General features: G+C 47.6%; 1 protein-coding gene across 1 annotated transcript in view; it reads right to left on the bottom strand.

Annotated features, from left to right (window-relative positions):
* Positions 1-18,952, bottom strand: part of col6a1 (collagen, type VI, alpha 1) — a 128,575-nt gene that overhangs the window by 86,622 nt on the left and 23,001 nt on the right. The window contains exons 6-15 of the mRNA XM_072483020.1: positions 17,495-17,515; positions 17,365-17,385; positions 17,212-17,256; positions 16,731-16,784; positions 12,388-12,432; positions 12,257-12,283; positions 10,582-10,608; positions 10,405-10,449; positions 7,148-7,201; positions 4,881-4,943 (exon numbers count right to left, since the gene is read on the bottom strand). Of these exons, the coding sequence (XP_072339121.1) occupies positions 4,881-4,943; positions 7,148-7,201; positions 10,405-10,449; positions 10,582-10,608; positions 12,257-12,283; positions 12,388-12,432; positions 16,731-16,784; positions 17,212-17,256; positions 17,365-17,385; positions 17,495-17,515 (402 nt within the window). The remainder of the gene's footprint in view (positions 1-4,880; positions 4,944-7,147; positions 7,202-10,404; positions 10,450-10,581; positions 10,609-12,256; positions 12,284-12,387; positions 12,433-16,730; positions 16,785-17,211; positions 17,257-17,364; positions 17,386-17,494; positions 17,516-18,952) is intronic.

Here is an 18,952-nt window from a genome sequence, read left to right as displayed (position 1 = left end):
CTGAATTCCTTCAAGAGTGATAAATCTGTCTTCGACTACGGTGGAGATCACTTCCAACAGGAGGTAAGTACCTATTAATATTATCCATTCAGGTAGTGGGAGGGGAATTTTCCAGATTTTATTTCCCTTAATTGGTCATGGGTTTTTAATAGCATTTCTCACCTCATGCAGGAGATCAATACACACAGTTTCAGATTGCAATACACAAGTCACCCAAGTTATGTGGGACACGACTGGATGGACGAATGGGCTTTGTTCTGACTACCATCATTGCTATGTATGGGGCAAACTGGATGCAATGGTCTGACCTAAGATCAGTGTGAAGTAAACTGAAGGTTATCATGTTTGATTAGGCCTTGCTTCCTTATAATGTGCACCCAGCTTGGGATTTTGACTACATTCAGAAACCTCACATCACTAACACTGACTCCCCACCCCCCTCTGCATTCCACCTTTGCACCCTTGTTTTCAGAGTATTTTCATTCCTCTGCCAAGTGAAGTCACTTCCATTCAACCTCTCACAGTTGGGTGGAGCTAAAAATGGTGGACACTAGGATTTGGAAAGGGTCAGCTGGCGGGTTCATGGGTTACACTGATTAGGACCATGGCAGCAAGACTGTGATAATTGCACACAATAGCCTCGGCCGTGGGTGCTTTTTGTTATGTGAAATGGTTCAAATGGTCCATACACAAGGTGTTCATGTTTAAACAAGTTACAAATCCTGCAATTTCCGGAGCTGGTGCATCAGGTTGACCTTATAGATTTTATTATTGTTTGGAGGACTTAAGCAGACCCAGGTAATGTTGCATTTGTAATTTTTTCGAGAGAGGCTACGGGGCGATTCTCCAAATGGAGACAAAGTGTTCGCGCCGTCGTGAACGCCGTCGCATTTCACGACGGTGCGAAACGGGCACAGGGACGACCGATTCTGTCCCCCACGGGGGGCCAGAATGGCGTTGGAGCAGATCACGCCGCTCCAGCCTCTCTTCCCAGCGCCAAATGGGCACCGCGCCAACCCGCGCATGCGCAGTTGGGCCATGCCAACCTGCACATGCACGGGGGACTTCTTCAACGTGCCGGCCCTGACTCAACATGCGTCCGTGTTCAGGGGCCGGCCACGCAGGAAAGTAGGCCTGGGGGGGAATGGCGCCGGTGGGCCTCTGTCATATCCGCGCGGCCGCTCGGTCCATCCGGGCCGGAGAATCAGCGGCCCTGCCGATTCCAGCGGCCCGCGGCCGGCGCAAATGACACCGATTCTCCGCACCTCGGAGAATTGCGCGCCGGCGTCGGGGCGTCGTGGCACAGTTGCGCCGATTCTCCGGCCCGGCGTGGGGCTCGGAGAATCGCCCCCTACAAGTGCACTGTCATTTTGAATCAGTCCTTCTCTAAAGCACACTAGCGAACCAGATGGGTTTTTACAACAATCGACAATGGTTTCAGGGTCGCTGTTAGACTTTTTATTGAATACAAATTTCACCATCTGCCCTGGTGGGAGTCAAACCCATGTCCCCAGAGCATGACCCTGTGTCTCTGGATTACTAGTCCAGTAGCAATACCACTGTGCCACAAATCCATTTATTTTGTGATAATACTTGGCTTGTGATTTGATTTCATGCCCAAGTGGACCATTTTATAGAAAACGATGAAGCTATATGTGCTTCAGAGTGTCAGATGGATGAGGGACAAACAGCAGGAATTTTCAGAGTCCTTCGACTGGTTCTGAACTCTCACTACAAGGAAATATAATTGCTTTTAATGAGGCCTACCTCAATCCTGTGTAACCAAAGCCTAAGGCCTATTAACTAAAAGTTTTGGTAATGTCTAGAAAAGCGTCAATTCTGCGAGATATTTTTCAAGACCCAGCAGCCTTTTAAATATTGAGGAAAACAAAAAGGAAAATGTGCTCGAGCAGTGTTCAGACCTGGATCATGAATTAGGGATCCCTGATTTTTGCAATACTGAAAGATTCTGCATACATTTAGAAACAGTGGGCTTTGCCCAAATGTAGAAGTCCTGCCCCCATTTCCGACAAATCCAATTTTTGATGGTGGCGGGGTGTGAATCACACAAGAGCGAAACCCAAACTCAGCATGGCAATTTGAACTTCAGAGTTTAGAAATCCCACAGATGGACTACTTTGATTGACAGCCCATCTGGTGTAGATTAGAAAAAAACATTGCCATGTCTCCATGCAATTTCAATAGAGGTTTTTGTTGGCATTTCCCAAGGGTTATTATTGGGCTACAAATATCTCAGCAGGGAGTTATGCGTTCACCAAGTGACTGACAGTTTAGAGAGGGTATTGAGGATTTGTTGTCATGGATGTGGATCAGAACAGAAGTTTATTTGTTTTGAAGGCTTTGAATGGGTTTCATGAATGGGAGAATTTTGCACTGCCAAGTGTGCATGAGTGAGAGCTGAATTAGATTGCTAGAAGTTTGTTATTTTCCATCTCCACATGGCTCCTGAGGTCTGCCCATGGTGGATCCAGGGTGAATGGCTATGGAGGTGGCATGTGTTTTATGACAAGGGATAAGGAGTTTTGAAAGGCATAGGTTGCCATGAAGAAACAATGCGATATGAGGGGGCATGGCGGTGGGTGGACGAGGGTGAGAGGATGTGAAGTGTGAGAACCAGAGGGCCTAACAATATCTAAAACATCTAGAGCCAAGGCAGAGCTTCTAATCAGTCCAGCTCAGCATTCACCTACCTCTGTGGCTACCTAAGCTCTGCTTGTGGGGGTCAGTGAATTTAACTCTATCCCACCTCTGCCTCCCAGGAGTGAAAATTGGGTCGAATGGAGCCCTCTGAATGTTGGCAGGTCTGCTGAGTCAGGGCATTTTTTCACTAGAGCTACATGCCTAAGAAGTGAAAATCCAGCCAAAGGACTTCTTAAAATTTCCCTTGCTTATAAATGTGATATTGGTTTATGCGCCATCCAAAATCAGTCTTGAATCACATCACCTATGAAATCCTGCTCAATGTCTATAAATATCAAATTTCAAAAAATATTTCTTATAATAGTCCTCTGCACTCAGTGAAAATGCAGGCGAACTCTAAGCTGTCCTGGGTGAGTAACTCAAGAGAGAATCTATTTTTAATTTCTTTGGTTTTGCAAGAACCCATGAAGATCAATGCAATAATTACAAAGCATTTACAGTGCAGCACTGTGCACATTGATTGATTAGGAGGGAGTTAACCCACATAAATAACTGATTTTCCCTTTGAAGGTACACTTGAGACAGCTTGATGGTGAAAATAGCTCACAACCTGATGCTTTCACCTTCCTCTGATTTTCTTGCAGCCCTCAGTGCGGCCTACCTTTCCCAGGGTAGCAGCAGCAGCCCTCTTCGACTGGGCTTTTGTTCATATGTCAATGACCTATTTGGTTCTGAGAGGACAAGCGAGGATCCTTGCCGATCCCTCCCCCTCCCCTCACCTCCACGCTTCTAACCACCCAATCCCACCCAGTGTCCACTCAGGCAGATCTTCCAGTCAGGGCCACCTGGGTGATTTTGACTTAGTTCAGTGTCAGCTGCCAAATCCACTAGCAAATTTCAAAAGCATCATGAGCCTAACCAAAGAGTTGCAAAGACGAGCAGAGGGAATGACCATCTGTAGCTGCCGTCAACAACAGGAATTTGTAATAGAATCATTGAATTTGCAGTGCAGAAGGAGGCCATTCGGCCCGTCGAATCTGTACCAGCCCTTGGAAAGAGCACCCTACCTAAGCCCACACCACCAGAGCATTGCCTAGATGTATTTCTCCTTAATCTCCCCTCTTCCCCACCCCTATTTCCCAGTATAACAAGGAGTCGTACAAATTATTTAACTTTTACTCTTGGACCAAACTCCTGTTTTGTGGCACTCAGTATCTAATTTTAAAGACTATGGGAACCTGCATCTCCCCAGCTGTGTGTTTCTTGGTGGCGGGAGGCAGCGCACCATTTGCTGGCGGCAGGATTTTCTGCTCCCACCGCTGTCAATGGGAATTCCCATTGAAGCCACCCCATGCCACCCTGAGCTGGGAGCGCTGCCGGTGGGACCAGAAAATTCCGGCGCCAAGGAACGACCGGAGAATTCCATCCAAAGGTACAAAATAAAATAGCATGCTGACTTCTGTAAACCCAGTTGACCATGAGGAATGGCTTGATAGTTGAAGAGTAACCAGTTAGCTCAGGGGTGACGGTTAACTCAGCAATACAACTAATATTAGCTTCAGGTTGGCAGGTTAGCTCTGCGTGGACCAGTAATTTGAGGGGTAATTGGAATGTTCATTTGGTTAGACCATGATGGCAAAGAAACAATGGCCATGGCATCAATCCCTGCACTGATCTTGTCCTCTGATTAATGGTGGTTTGCTAAATACGTCACTGATATACAGGCAACAAGATCTGTATTATACTGTGGGCTATCAATGGCAGCAAATTGTTTCGAGGTACACGCAAGCGTCTGTTCCTCTGTCGATGCATTTTTTAAATGTTAGGGTATCTACTATGAATTTATAAGCCATGTCCCCAGGGCGGGCCGGTGTCAAGCAGTTTGGACAGCAGCCAGCCTCCCTGCACGGAATTTCTCATCACTTGGCTTCAGCACACCTCAGCAGCACATACGGACATGAGGCTGGCATCAGGCTGCCAACTCCTTCTCAACACACAAGCCAAATCGGTGGAAGAGTGATAATGTACCTTAGACCACACATCACCTGGCAACCCAATCCTTCGTTGTGGCATCAAATTGATAAATGACTCAAATTAAAGAGGTTCACAACCAGGTGAGGCCAGTTGTTAATGCAACTATGACAATTATTGAAAAATTGATTGGTGGAGAGGCCTTAATTATTTTACTTCAGCAAACACCCCTCCCAATAAAGTCGTACCTTCTGTCCTTTATTTCCAAATGGACCGGGATCTCCTTTGAGGCCTTTCAGTCCTGGTGGACCCTATGAGGGAAAAGATTTCAAAAAGATTTGTAGTCAATCTCTCTCTTGCTGTCAAGTAACTGAAAACCCAGAACCACATCCCTATCCCATTTATTTTGGCTCACTAGAAACAGAGCATTTGATACAGGGCATAGACATAGGAAACGTTGTAACAAAACTTCTGAGGTACTCAGCTACATATCAAGTAGGGTTGCAAAGTCATTCCTGGAGGTCTCATTACATGACCTTTCATCCCTAAATGCCCCACCGCCACCATTGGTCACCTGATACGTCCATTCTTATGATGCACCATCTTCCCAGCCAATCAAAAAGTGAACTAACCCTTGGTTAGTCAATGGGATGATTCTTGACTGTCGGCCTGACAGACTTTTCTCACCATCTCCGATATTGACAGAGAAAAAAACTCACAAACTTTAAACACCCCTATGATTTTCTTCTCACAATTAGTGTCCTGGAGATTAATCTTGAATTCCTGGAAACACCAGGGCAACCCTGGAGGGTTGCAAAATTTAATAGCAACTGGTATTGTGTGCATGCCCAAGCTCGCTCCCAAACACAGATCCAGGGTCTTACAGGTGTCTCTGGTTGAGGATGTGAACCTTGAACTTCAAGTTGGTCCTGAGGGATTTATCCAAGTGATGGCCTCCCAGTTCATCACGCAGAGGAGGACATGCCTTCTCTGTGGGCAGTTGTTGCCGGTCCAGTTGATTCTGGTTATTGTTCATGGATTTAGGAACCTCCATAGTATATTTGACAGGGCCTAAGAGTATTAGAGTATATGGAGAAGTATGACAAATGGTGAGGCTAATCCTTATCATTCGTCCAGAACATCTAAGTGTCCAAATGGAGGTTTGTCAAATGATTGAGTATCATAGAATTCCTACAGTGCAGAAGGAGGCCATTTGGTCCATCGAGTCTGCACTAACCCTCCAAAAGCGCACTCTACCTAGCCCACTCCCCCGCCCCACCCCCGTAACCCTGCGGATTGATCATTGCCAATCCCCTTACCTGCACATCTTTGGACTGTGGGAGGAAATGGGAGCGCACGGAGGAAACCCACGCAGACATGGGGAGAACATGCAAACTCCACACAATCAGCTAAGGCCAGAATTGAACCCGGGTCCCTGGTGCTGCGAGGCAGCAGTGCTAACCACTGTGCCAAGCGCCGTCCTATTTTAAAATTTAATCTAAGGGTGGTTACTTTCTTTTTTGTGGTGGAAATGTTTGCCATCAATGGTGACACTGTAAAAGTCAATATGGGACTATTTCCCCTTTCAGTGATGGAGGGAGATAGACTGAAGCTTTACAGATTCCTATTTCACAACAAGAACAATGTGAATAGACAACAGAGAGAATTGGGATCAGATACTCACTGAAGTTGCTTTATCTGGTTTAAAGGTGATGGACAACAGTGGGAGAGTTTTAAAATATAACTTTGGAAAGGATTTCTGGGGTGAGATTCTCCGACCCCCTGCCGGATCGGAGAATCGCCGGGGGCTGGCGTGAATCCCGCCCCCGCCGGTTGCCGAATTCTCTGGCACCGGATATTTGGCGGGGCGGGAATCGCGCCGCGCCGGTTGGCGGGCCCCCCCCCCGCGATTCTCCGGCCCGGATGGGCCGAAGTCCCGCTGCTAAAATGCCTGTCCCGCCGGCGTAGAGTAAACCACCTACCTTACCGGCAGGACAAGGCGGTGCGGGCGGGCTCCGGGGTCCTGGGGGGTGCGCGGGGCGACCTGGCCCCAGGGGGTGCCCCCACGGTGGCCTGGCCCGCGCCAGGTATCCAGGTATCCGGAGCCCGCCCGCGCCGCCTTGTCCCGCCGGTAAGGTAGGTGGTTTAATCTACACCGGCGGGACAGGCATTCCAGCAGCCGGAGTTCGGCCCATCGCGGGCCGGAGAATCGCCGGGGGGGCCGCCAACCGGCGCGGTGCGGTTCCCACCCCCGCCGAATATCCGGTGCCGGAGAATTCGGCAACCGGCGGTGGGTCGGAGAATCCCGCCCCACATGTCATACAGTTCAGGCCTTCACTCGCAGGCTTGGACTTCAGCTGCAGTGCTTTTACTGCTCTCCAATTCACAAATGAATATTTCAATCAGGGGGAACAAAAAAAAAATATCAGTGACATTGTGATGTGGATCAATAACCATTTACTGAGTATTGGGAATGTTTTCTCCCCAAGCAAAAGAGTTAGAGTTGAATACTTACAATATATCCTGGAGATCCAATGCAGCCTGGGAGACCAGAATATCCAGACTCACCCTGATGAAGGAAAAAGCATAAAGAAGTTTCGACTCTGCGTCACAATAATATAAAAAACTAACACACATTGCCCAGTCCTTATTGCCCAGAAATGATTGTAGTGACTTTTTAGACCACCGTAGAGGCAGTTAGTGGCTTTTCATGATTTTGGTGAAGTTCATGATGAATAGCAGTCATTAGAAAATTCAGATTTTTTTATGTTAAATTCAAATTCCCAAACAGCAATGGTGGGAATGTAACTTTTATTCTCCTGGATTATCAGTCCAAACCTCTGGGTTTCGAATCCAGTAACATAACCGCTACTCGGCCAAATTTTACTCATTACACAGCACACAACAGGATCCCAGAATAGAAGTGCATTGAACGGCCGGTTACATGCCCTGCTGGTGTTAAGACACCCGGGAATTTTCTTCGTCATTTTTAATGAGAGCCACATGGACTCACTGATGCTCACCTGAGCTAGCCAACAGGATCTCAGTGTAACATCCCAAACTGAAAAGGCTGGCACCTCCAGCTGAATTTGCTTCAGTCCTGGAGTGCAGTATATAACTCACAACTTTCCAACTCCAAGGTAAGTGCACCAACGACTGGCCGAACCCCCTCTATTGAACCTCTGCATAAGATTATTTTGGTGCAGGTGCATGTTTCTTTTAAATGCTGGCTGGGAGAGCATTTATTGCCTATCTCTAATTTGGCCCTTGAGGAGGCATGTAGGCCAGACCAGGTATGGACGGCAAATTTCCTTCCCTAAAGGATGATAGTGAACCAGGTGGGTTTTATGGCAAATCATTTGGTTTGTCATTCAATTCAAATTTCGCCATCTGCCATGGTGAGTTTGAACCTGGGTCCCCACAGGAACACCGGGTCCCTAGGTTACTAGCAACAATACCACTATGCTGCTGCCTCCCTCTAAATGTTACAAAAGCTGGGGGGTTGAATGTCTTACTCAGCATGACTTTACCCAATTGGAAAGCAGACTGAAGTTAAAGGACAGTAAGATTGGGCAAATGTAATAGCATCTTTGCACTCAATCCCACGGGTACCTCACCGAGTTAGGATAAAAGGTTTATTTTCATCCCTTTGGTTTGGGCCTATTCTCTTTGGCAATATATTCAAGTAGAGCAGGGTTAGGTGAATTGGCCAATGATAAATTGCCCTTAATGTCCAAATTGCCCTTGGTGTTGGGTGGAGGTGTTGAGTTTGGGTAGGGTGCTCTTTCCAAGAGCCGATGCAGACTCAAAGGGCCGAATGGCCTCCTTCTGCACTGTAAATTCAATGATAATCTATGATTAATCTAGGACAAAGGTTCGGCACAACATCGTGGGCTGAAGGGCCTGTTCTGTGCTGTATTTTCTATGTTCTATGTTCTAGAGCCTGTAGGTTAACGGAGCAAAGCCAGGGGGGTATAATACCTTCTAACAACTTACCCACACAGACGTTAGTAGTAGTTCCCAGGCTTTTCCCTGCGGCCCGTCTTAAACAAAGGCACAACATTTGCTACCCTCCAATCTTCAGGCACCTCACCTGTGGCTGTCGACGATTCAAATATCTTTGCTAGGAGACCAAAATATCCAGGCAATTTCTTCCCTAACCTCCCACAATGTCCTGGGATACATTTCATCAAATCCCGGGGATTTATCTACCTTGATGCACTTTAAGACTTCCAGCACCTCCTTCTCTGTAATATAATACACTCCTCAAGACATCACTATTTATTTCCCCAAGTTCCCTAACATCCATGCCTTTCTCAATAGTTAATACCGATGAGAAATTTTCATTTCGGATCGCACCCATCTCTTGTGGATCCGCGCATGGGTGGCCTTGTAAATCCTTAAGAGGACCTACTCTCTCCCTTGTTACTCTTTTGTCCTTCCTGTATTTGTAGAAGTTCTTTGGATTCGCCTTTGCCTGATCTGCCAAAGCAATCTCATGTCTCTTTTTGCCCTCCTGATTTCTCTCTTAACTCTACTCCGACAACCTTTATACTCTTCAAAGATCCACTTGATCCCAGTTGCCGATGCATGTCTTATGCCTCCTTCTTCTTTTTGACCAGGGCCTCAATATCCCCAGTCATCCAGGGTTCCCTACTTCTACCAGCCCTTCACTCGAAAAGGAATGTGCTTACCCTGAACCCTGGTTAACACACTTTTGAAAACCTCCCACTTATCAGCCGTCCATTTGCCTGCCAACAGACTCCCCCAATGAACGTTTGTAAGTTCCTGTCTAATACCATCAAAATTGGCCTTGCCCCAATTTAGAATGTTAACTTTTGGGCCAGAACTAACATTCTCCATAGCTATCTTAAAACTAATGGAATTATGGTCACTGGTCCCAAAGTGATCCCTCACTCACACTTCTGTCACCTGCCCTTCCTTATTTCCCAAGTGGAGGTCAAGTTTTGCCCCCTCTCTCGTCGGGCCATCCACATACTGAATGATTCCTCCTGAATACACTCAACAAATTTCTCTCCATCCAAGCCACTGATGCTATGGCTATCCCAGTCAATGTTGGGAAAGTTAAAGTCCCCAAATATTACCACGCTATTTGTCTTGCAACCATCTGTAGTCTCCTTACATATTGCTCCTCAACTCCCTGCCGACTATTTGAGGGCTTCTGGTACAATCTTATCAAAGTGATCTCTCCCTTCTTATTTTTCAGTTCTACCCATATCGACTCAGTGTGCAAACCCTCGGATATATCCCCTCTCAGTACTGCCGTGATATTTTCTCTAATTGAAAATGCAACTCCCCCTCCTCACTTACCTCCTGTTCTATCTGTCCTATAGCATATGTTCCCTGGAACATTGAGCTTCCAGTCCTACCCCTCCCTTAGCCATGTTTCAGTAATAGCTACAATATCCCAGTCCCATGTACCCATCAATGTCCTGAGTTTATCTGCCTTGTTCGTCAGGCCTCTTGCATTGAAAAAATAAATGCAGTTTAATCTGGACTTCCCTTGCTATCTGCCCTACTTTCTCAGACCATCTGTCCGATCATGTTTTGTACACTCTCTGTGTTTTATTTATCTTCGCCTTGCTGGACCGATTCACTGAGTTCTCCACAGTCTCTGGACTCTGTACTGCGGCCCTTTTGATTTTTGGCAGTCTTTGAACACTGGCTGCACCTGATCGACATTCCAAGGTTTTCTCAGAATGAGAGACCTTTAAAGCTATATTCAACCTTGTGGAACTCTGTCTCTCTTACCTTCTGTCCATCTTTCCCATCTTTTCCAAGGAGTCCCTTTGCACCCTAAAAACAGCAGGCAAATCAGAGTGAGACATCAGTTAGTACAGAGAGGAGCAGGAGTGAGAATTTGAAATGCTTTACATGAATAGGATAACAACATCATGTGGGTCCTGAAATAATCCAACTCATTCTGACCTTGAATCCCTTGTGTCCTCTGTCACCCTGAAAAAGGAAAGACACGGTTTAGCAAGTGCATCATTTGCATACTTTTTTGTCATTGTATGTCAGATCTGAACATGACTGACAAACATTTTGTTCCAGACGGACCCCCTCCCTTGGTAATTCTGGATGACTGCCCCCACACACACAATCACATTTTGGGATATGGGATTCCCCCTCCCCTCTCCTGGTGATACCAGATCCCCTCTCCTGGTGATACCAGATCCCCTCTCCTGCTGATACTGGATCCACTCCTCCCCTGTGATAATGGTCCCCACTCCTGGTGGTACTGGATCTCTTTCGCTGTGGTTCTGGATACCTCCCCCTTCTGATACTGGTTAACTGCTCCCCAGGTGACTAGATCCTCACCCCTACTGACGCTGGATTAACTCCTCCACTGGTGATCCTGGACCTCCTTCTCCTGTTGATACAGGATCCCCACCCCTCGTGATAATCGATCCACATCCCTGGTGATACTGGATCCCCACCCCTGGTAAAACTGGAACCCCACCCCTGGTGATACTGGATCCCCACCCCTGGTAAAACTGGAACCCTACCCCTTGGTGATACTGGATTTATACCCTCCCTGGTGATACTAGATCTCCACCACTGGTGACACTGGATTCTCCCCTCACTTGTTGATATTGGATGCCCACCCCTGTGATAGTGGATCCTCACCCCGCTGATCCTGGATTAACTCCTTCCATGGTTATTTTCTGGTAAACATCTCCTTTTATACCAACACAAGACACCCAATCCTCAGATATTTGAAGGTAGCCCCTCCCTCTGCCCGGCAAAGATGAATTGCAAGTCAGCAAGCTGCCCCAGAGGGAGGAATGGTGATTGTAGGGCCTGGACTTAGTTTCTTTGTCTGGAGTAAATGGGGTGATAAGGATCTAGAAATGCCAATGTTTCACTTACCATCCCCCTTTACTTTGAAACTACTGCCATCTTTGATAAAATCCTGATTTGGCTGGGGAGAGAAAGAGCTGCCTATTTCAAACTAGGAGCCTCACTTGTCGTGTGATTTCTGTTCGAGCCCCGACAGCAATTTCAATGTCTCAAGAGGATGGATCAGACTCGGCGTGGCTGAGCCAACTCGAATTGCTGCGGGCAGCCCTCTGGAGGAACCACTCTCCCTGCCTGCAGCACGAACTGCTGGAGAGAGATAGGACAGAGCACTGGAGCTCTTGGGTGAGAACTGAGTTGACTTGGATAAATTAGATGTTAAAAATCACACAGCAAAGAAAGAGACCATTCGGCCCCTTTAAGGGACTGCCTAATTAATCCCAACTCTCTGGTCTTGCCTCAATATAATCTGCAAGTGATTCCTGCTCAAGTCTTTATCCAAAGCTCTTTTCAAAATTACTGTTACGTCATTAACCTTTCTCCTTCCTAAACCCCCCTGCTAGCTTCCTCTTATTTACTCTATCAAGATCCCAAATAATCTCAATCTCTATTAAATCGCTTCTCTGCTCTCAGGAGAGCACTGCCCGGATTTATTCTATATTGAACGTAGAACGTAAAATATAACCTGGGATTGCTATATGTATGTAAGTGTTAGTTATGTTCCACAATATCTGTAATGATATCACAATGGATAGCAGGAATTAATTTGTAAATTTGTGATTGAATTAATTGACAGCCTCACCTTGAAACCACGTTCACCTTTGTCACCCTGTTGGCAAAAAGCAAAGATACTGTTAGTGAAAGGAAGGTTCAGAGGTCAAACTTTGAACAAACATTAGATCGATGTAACAATGATAAAATTCCTATAGTTACCTTCATACCCGGATGACCAGCTGGACCAACATCTCCAGCTCTACCCTGCAATAAAGAAGAGAGGTTTGTCAGTTGTAAGAGAATGTGTTCGAATAAATGGTCAGCAGAACTGAAAAGCAAGAGAACTTAGTCTGCTGCTCATGTTTGCTGGAAAGATACCGTTCGTTATTTGTCCATTTAAAATAAGCAGGTTTATCATCTCTCCTGGGACAAGAGGGATGAAGAGGTATGTCACATGAGTGCTTCAGCTGATACTATTGTCTCAAACTGCCCCCAAAGAGGAGCCCGGTGGGGGGGGGGGGGGGGGGGGGGGGGGTCAGAATCGGAAGAAGTAAAACAACAGGGGCAGCACGGTGGCACAGTGATTAGCACTGCGCCTCACAGCGCAAGGGACCCGGGTTTGATTCCGGCCTTGGTGACTGTGTGGAGTGTGCACTTTCTCTCCGTTTCTGATGTGTTTCCTCTGGGTGCTTTGGTTTCCTCCCAGAGTCCAAAAGTGTGCAGGTTGATTGACCATGCCCTTTAGAGCAAAGATGTGCAGGCTAGGTGAGGTAAGGAGTTATGGGGCTGAGGCAGGGAAGTTTGCCTAGGTAGGGTGCTCTTTCAGAGAGTTGGTGCAGACTTGATGGGCCGCATGGCCTCTTTCTGCAACGTAGGAATTCTAGGGAATAAGAGAGTGACGCATGGGAAAGTATTACAAAAGAGAAAGAGAGAATGAAGAGTTGAAATGCAAAAAGGAAAAGAAAAGATAATGCGTCGAGCAGATTATGAGATTGTGGGTTTGTCTTCTTCTGGGTTATTTAAGCATCACCTAACTAAATGTCAGAACAGGTTTTAAGGAATTGAATGACTTCCTTCTTTTCCTACATTTACTGTCCTGTAATGGCCACAATGTCAGCTGCAAAACCCTGTTCCCTATCAATGTGAGGACGGACATATTCAGATGTGAAGGCGAGTTAAAGCTCCCTTTTTGCAGTTGTGTTTATGTTACATTCAAGCACATACATGTGCACAATGTTCCATCACATGGTGTTCACCGCTCTTTGTTGAGCTCACATCAGCGGTAAACGGATTGCACTTTACGCGGCATATGGTAATGATTTTGCATTCCCAGTTTGAATGCCAGGAAAATGTACCAACATTTCAGTCACAAAGGTCAGCACACTCAATCTCCACTGCACACAGCTCTCACAGCTCTGGGTCTTCAATTTGTCCAATTTCAAAACATTGAGGATCGGGAAGGCCATTGAGCCCAGTTGCTTTAATCCTTCTTGACAAACAACTTTGTCATGATATTCAAACATACATCATAACACATACATAATTATAGACAGACCAACAGACCAATTAGCACACATAACACGACAGCCAATCACAGACAAGAGCAGACACAGTATAAGACAAGAAACACGACACTTCCTGGGCAGTCCATCTGGAGACAGCACAGGGCCAGGACCTCATTAGCAAGACACTCACACAGTCACCACGTGCTGAGTACCAAGTCAGATGTGTAAATAGTTTGTTGGAATAAAACTGTGTTGTACCAATCGCAACCGTGTTGGTTCATCTGTACCTCAGAGCACCCAACACCTCAAACTTGTTTTAGCCTAACCTCAGAGAATGGATGGTGTCTCTGAGAGGTTCTTCAGCCCTAAAGAGTCAGCATGGAATATTATTGCGTTTAAGCCTGCACAAGGTAGCCTAATCTCACAATTTTCTAACCCAAATATGAATGTGCTTTTAATATGGTGGCCTACTGGTAATGTCACTGGGCTAGCAATCCAGAAGGCCAGGTTAATGCTCTGAGGACATGGGTTCAAATCCAACCACGGCAACTGGGGGAATTTAAATTCAATGAATAAATCTGGAATATAAAGCTAGTCTCAGTAATGGAAACCATGAAGATATCATCTTCCGTTGTTTAAAAACCGATCTGGTTCACACTTGTCTTTCAGGGGAGGAAATCTGCCGTCCTTACCCGGTCTGGTCTACATGTGACATTCCGTCCTCTGAAAGGGTCTGGCAATCCAAGGGCATTTAGGGATGGGCAACAAATGTTGGTCTGGCCAGAGATATCCACACCTCATGAAAGAATAAGAAGCTCAAATTTCAGCTCGTCAATGTGTTGAGCGCAACTATGATGCCTAAAGGGCTCAGAGCACTCAATAGTGAGAGTACACTGGAATGTTTCAAGTGTAGAGGAACTGGGATTGGCAAGTCTAAAAATGTGCCGAAATCTATGTGAAAATAGCACAAGCAGGAATGTCGCCTGAGAGGGTCTGTAGGGAGGGAGGGTTAGATATTCAGACTATAGAGAAAAATGATGAGGCTGTTGCAAGGCCACACTGGACTAAGATTGCACAGGAAAATAAATGATTGAAACAGCTTGACTGTCACCAGAATAGTACAGAAAAATATTCATTGAAATAAATGGTGTAAGGTGTAATAGTTGAACAGGAATATAACTGTCTTACAACATTAAAAACAAGCCTTTTCAATCCAGGCTTAATGGACACATCTGAGTGATGCATTTACAGTAATATTATAGGAGAAGCACTGTGATTACTATTACGATCCCAACCGGACCCCAACAGTGGCTAGGATTCTGGACCCAATATATATTGTATTTTGTAAGACTGTGCGGAAGAATGATTCGCTCAAGAGTGATTGCATGAAAAATAGGGGGCGGGATTCTCCGAATTGGAGGCAGAGTGTTCGCGCCGCCGTGAATGCCGTCGCGGTTCACGACGGCGCGAAACGGCCCCTATCCCGACCAATTCAGGGCCCGATAATGGGCTAGGAGCGGCGCCGCGTCAATCACATGCACCAGGCCGCATACATGACGCGGCCGGCGCCGCATAACTTGCGCCACCCACGCATGTGCGGGTTGACCAGCACCAACACGTGCATGCGTGGTTGCCGTCCTCTCCGAGTCCGCCCCGCAAGAAGATGTCAGACGGATCTTGCGGGGCTGTGGAAGAAAGGAGGTCCTCCTTCAGAGAGGATGGCCCAATGATCGGTGGGCACCGATCGCAGGCCAGACCCCATTTGAGGCCCCCCCCCCCCCCCCCCCCCCCCCCCCCCCCCCGGTGCAGGACCCTCCCCCCCCCCCCACCCGCAGGCCGCCCCCCCCAGCATAACAAGAGAAAAAACATACAGCTCTCAATACGGCTTCAATAAGCAAGGCCTAAAGTGATACTTACATTCCAAAACAGACCCCTTCAGATTCTGTCTGAATATCTTCAAATGACTGCCTTACTTGTGTTGTTTTAGCCTTTTACCTTGTCTCCAGGCAAGGCTGCTCTGTTTTGAACTATTATCACTTTTCAAGCTAGCTGACTGGGAAAGAAAACTGCCTCTCTTGTGGTCACACAAGGGGTTGCCAGATCAGAGATTATTTCCTTTCAGTTTTCTCCCAAAACATTAACCTTCTAATGCTTTCAAAACAGCTCTGTGTCTCTGTGAGCTCCACCCACCACTGACCTCATCTCCTCAAGATTAGAAAAATATGAGCGGGATTCTTCGGGAACTGGCCGGGCGTGCAACTGCGGTGCGAAGGAGTGGTGTGAACCACTCTGGCATCGGGCCGCCCCAAAGGTGCGGAATCCTCCGCACCTTCAGGGGCTAGGCCGGCGGTGGAGTGGTTTGCGACGTGACGGCCGGCGCTGAATGGCTTCCGCCGGCGCGATTTGGCGCATGTGCAAGAGAGGCATCATCCCAGCACACGCGCAAGGGGAGTTCATCTCCGCGCCGGCCATCGCGGACCGGTACAACAGCTGGCACGGCGAAATAGAGTGCCCCCACGGCACAGGCCCGCTCGCGGATCGATGGGCTCCGATCGCAGGCCAGGCCACCATGGGGGCACCCCCCGGGGCCAGATCCCCCCGTGCCCCCCCAAGGACCCCGGAGGTCGCCCGCGTAGCCAGGCCCCGCCGGTAAGTGCCTGTCGTAACATATGCAGGTGGGACCCGCCGAAAACAGGCGGCCACTTGGCCCATCGCTGGCCGGAGAATCGCCGGGGAGGCCGCTGCCAGCAGCCACCGACCGGCGCGGTCGATTCCTGCCCCTGCCAAATCCCCGGCGCGGAGAATTTGGCAGACGGCGGGGGCGGGATTCACGCCGCCCCACGCCGATTCTCCGCCCCGGCGGGGGGGGGGGGGGGGGGGGGGGGGGGGTGTCAGGGATCCTGCCCAATATCTCTGCAAGCTGAAAATCATTAACTTCCCTAGTCAAACCACACTAACCCCAGGCATTTAACCTTTAAATTGCCCCCTACATTTCTAATCCAATTTTCTAAAATCTTCCAATCATCACAAGAGGAAATCATCATGTTCTGTACTTACCGGAGATCCAGGTGGGCCAATAGGACCATGAGGGCCTCGACGGCCATCTGAACCCTGTTAGGAAGCAACACATTGTCCATTTTAATTTTGAGATGCAACCAGTGCAAAGCATTATGCATGTTATGCAATGAAGATTGATATCTTATACTATTCATGTGCACTCAGTAAATGGTAACTTGAATGGCCCAATAAAACTTGTATGTTATAAAATCACTCCAGTTAGTTAAGAAAGTGGGAGGACTCTCTTGACTGAATGATGCTGGTAATTTTCTGCATTTGGATTTGATTTCTGACAATGTTGATAATGTGAATTGAAGTTTATACATTGGATATTTTCAACATTGGTCAGATCTGAGAGTTTTTGCGTTCTATGGCACTTGGGACAATCCCGTAATCCTTGAAATAAGGGTAAGCCTTCACATGTCCAATGTTGTAACCTCTAGCTAGACCCCCCACACATCAGATAAGCCAAAACACTAACCTTTTCTCCTCGATCCCCAGGGGTCCCAGGTGGTCCCCTCAGTGCCTATAAGAGACAGAAATAAAATGTTTTTGTGTCAGTAGGTCCCCTTAAAACAAGATGGTAGAACATCAATTTTGATATTGCAAAGACATTTTCTTGAAGATAACCCACCTGGCACTCAAAGGAACAACACTGCAGGCCAAAAGGAAAATTGAATGAATATAAGTTTGCAGACACACAAAACATTGCAAATAAATCCCTTCAAATAATTTGAAATCAAATTTGAGTTGATGTAACATACCACTGGTTCCACTTCATCATGCTATAAGTGAGAAAGAGAAGAGATTAGACCTATTTGAATACTTGGATAAAGACAAGGTACAATATGTTGAGGAAAGGCAATTGGTGGAGACCAGGGGCGGAATTCTCCGCAATCGGCACGATGTCCGCCGACCGGCGCCAAAAACGGCGCGAATCAGTCCGGCATCGCGCCGCCCCAAAGGTGCGGAATCCTCCGCATCTTGAGCGGCCGAGCCCTAACCTTGAGGGGCTAGGCCCGCGCTGGACTGATTTCCGCCCCTCCAGCTGCCGGAAAGGCCTTTGGTGCCCCGCCAGCTGGCGCGAAACTGACTTTGCCTGGCGGCGCATGCGTGGGGGCGTCAGCGGCCGCTCACGGCATCCCCGCGCATGCGCAGTGGAGGGGGTCTCTTCCGCGTCCGCCATGGTGGAGACCGTGGCGAAGGTGGAAGGAAAACAGTGCCCCCACGGCACAGGCCCTCCCGCGGATCGGTGGGCCCCGATCGCGGGCCAGGCCACCGTGGAGGCACCCCCCGGGGCCAGGTCGCCCCGCGCCCCCCCCCCAGGACCCTGGAGCCCGCCCGCGCCGCCTTGTCCCGCCGGTAAGAGAGGTGCTTTAATCCACGCCGGCAGGACAGGCAGTCCAGCAGCGGGACTTCGGCCCATCCGGGCCGGAGAATCGCCGGGGGGGGGCCCACCAACCGGCGCGGTGCGATTCCCGCCCCCACCGAATATCCGGTGCCGGCAGGGGGCGGGATTCACGCCATCCGCCAGCAATTCTCCGACCCGGCGGGGGGTCAGAGAATCCCTCCCCCAATATTATTAAATATTTATGTTATCTATTCTGACCACTGGAATCAAGTTTTTGAATGTCTTCCTCTGGTCATCCGGAGTCAGTAACATCATAAACATGGTGACCTCCCCTGATCCCCATTTCTTGTGAAATAATTTTATTTTTAGAACCATTGAGCACAGGAACAGCCAAATGATGAACAAGGCAACATTGAAATTTTTAATCAGGAATCACTGTGCGTTGAAAATGGCGACTATAACAGGCAATGCCGGTAGGAAGTTGCAAACATAGGAAATGGCATTAATGTAGTTTAAAAATGACTGTTGGTGAGAATTATGTACCAGTGTTTAATGTATTTATGAAAAATTCTTCTATCTGCTATTTTAATGCAGGTAACGTATTATACACAGGGTTAATATTTCTGTTTAAGAGTGGGCAGCTGGATGCATTAAAAATGAATGAGCTTTTCGACATAAATTTAACTCCCACCCTATAGAGACTGGAGGATATGTTCCATTGGGGAATCTACAACCCCAATGGGGATATTATCAACTATAAATATATAAATTGCACATTTTCTATTTGATTCAAATATTGCCAATAATTGAAATTTAATTTAGCTTGAGAGTAGATTGAAGCACAGACAATCTGGAAGAAACTCTCACCCAA

This window comes from Scyliorhinus torazame, chromosome 2 (genome assembly GCF_047496885.1).
Source record: "Scyliorhinus torazame isolate Kashiwa2021f chromosome 2, sScyTor2.1, whole genome shotgun sequence".
Taxonomy (NCBI): domain Eukaryota; kingdom Metazoa; phylum Chordata; class Chondrichthyes; order Carcharhiniformes; family Scyliorhinidae; genus Scyliorhinus; species Scyliorhinus torazame.
Note: the sequence above shows the minus strand (reverse complement) of the source record. Positions and strands in the feature narration are given on the sequence as shown.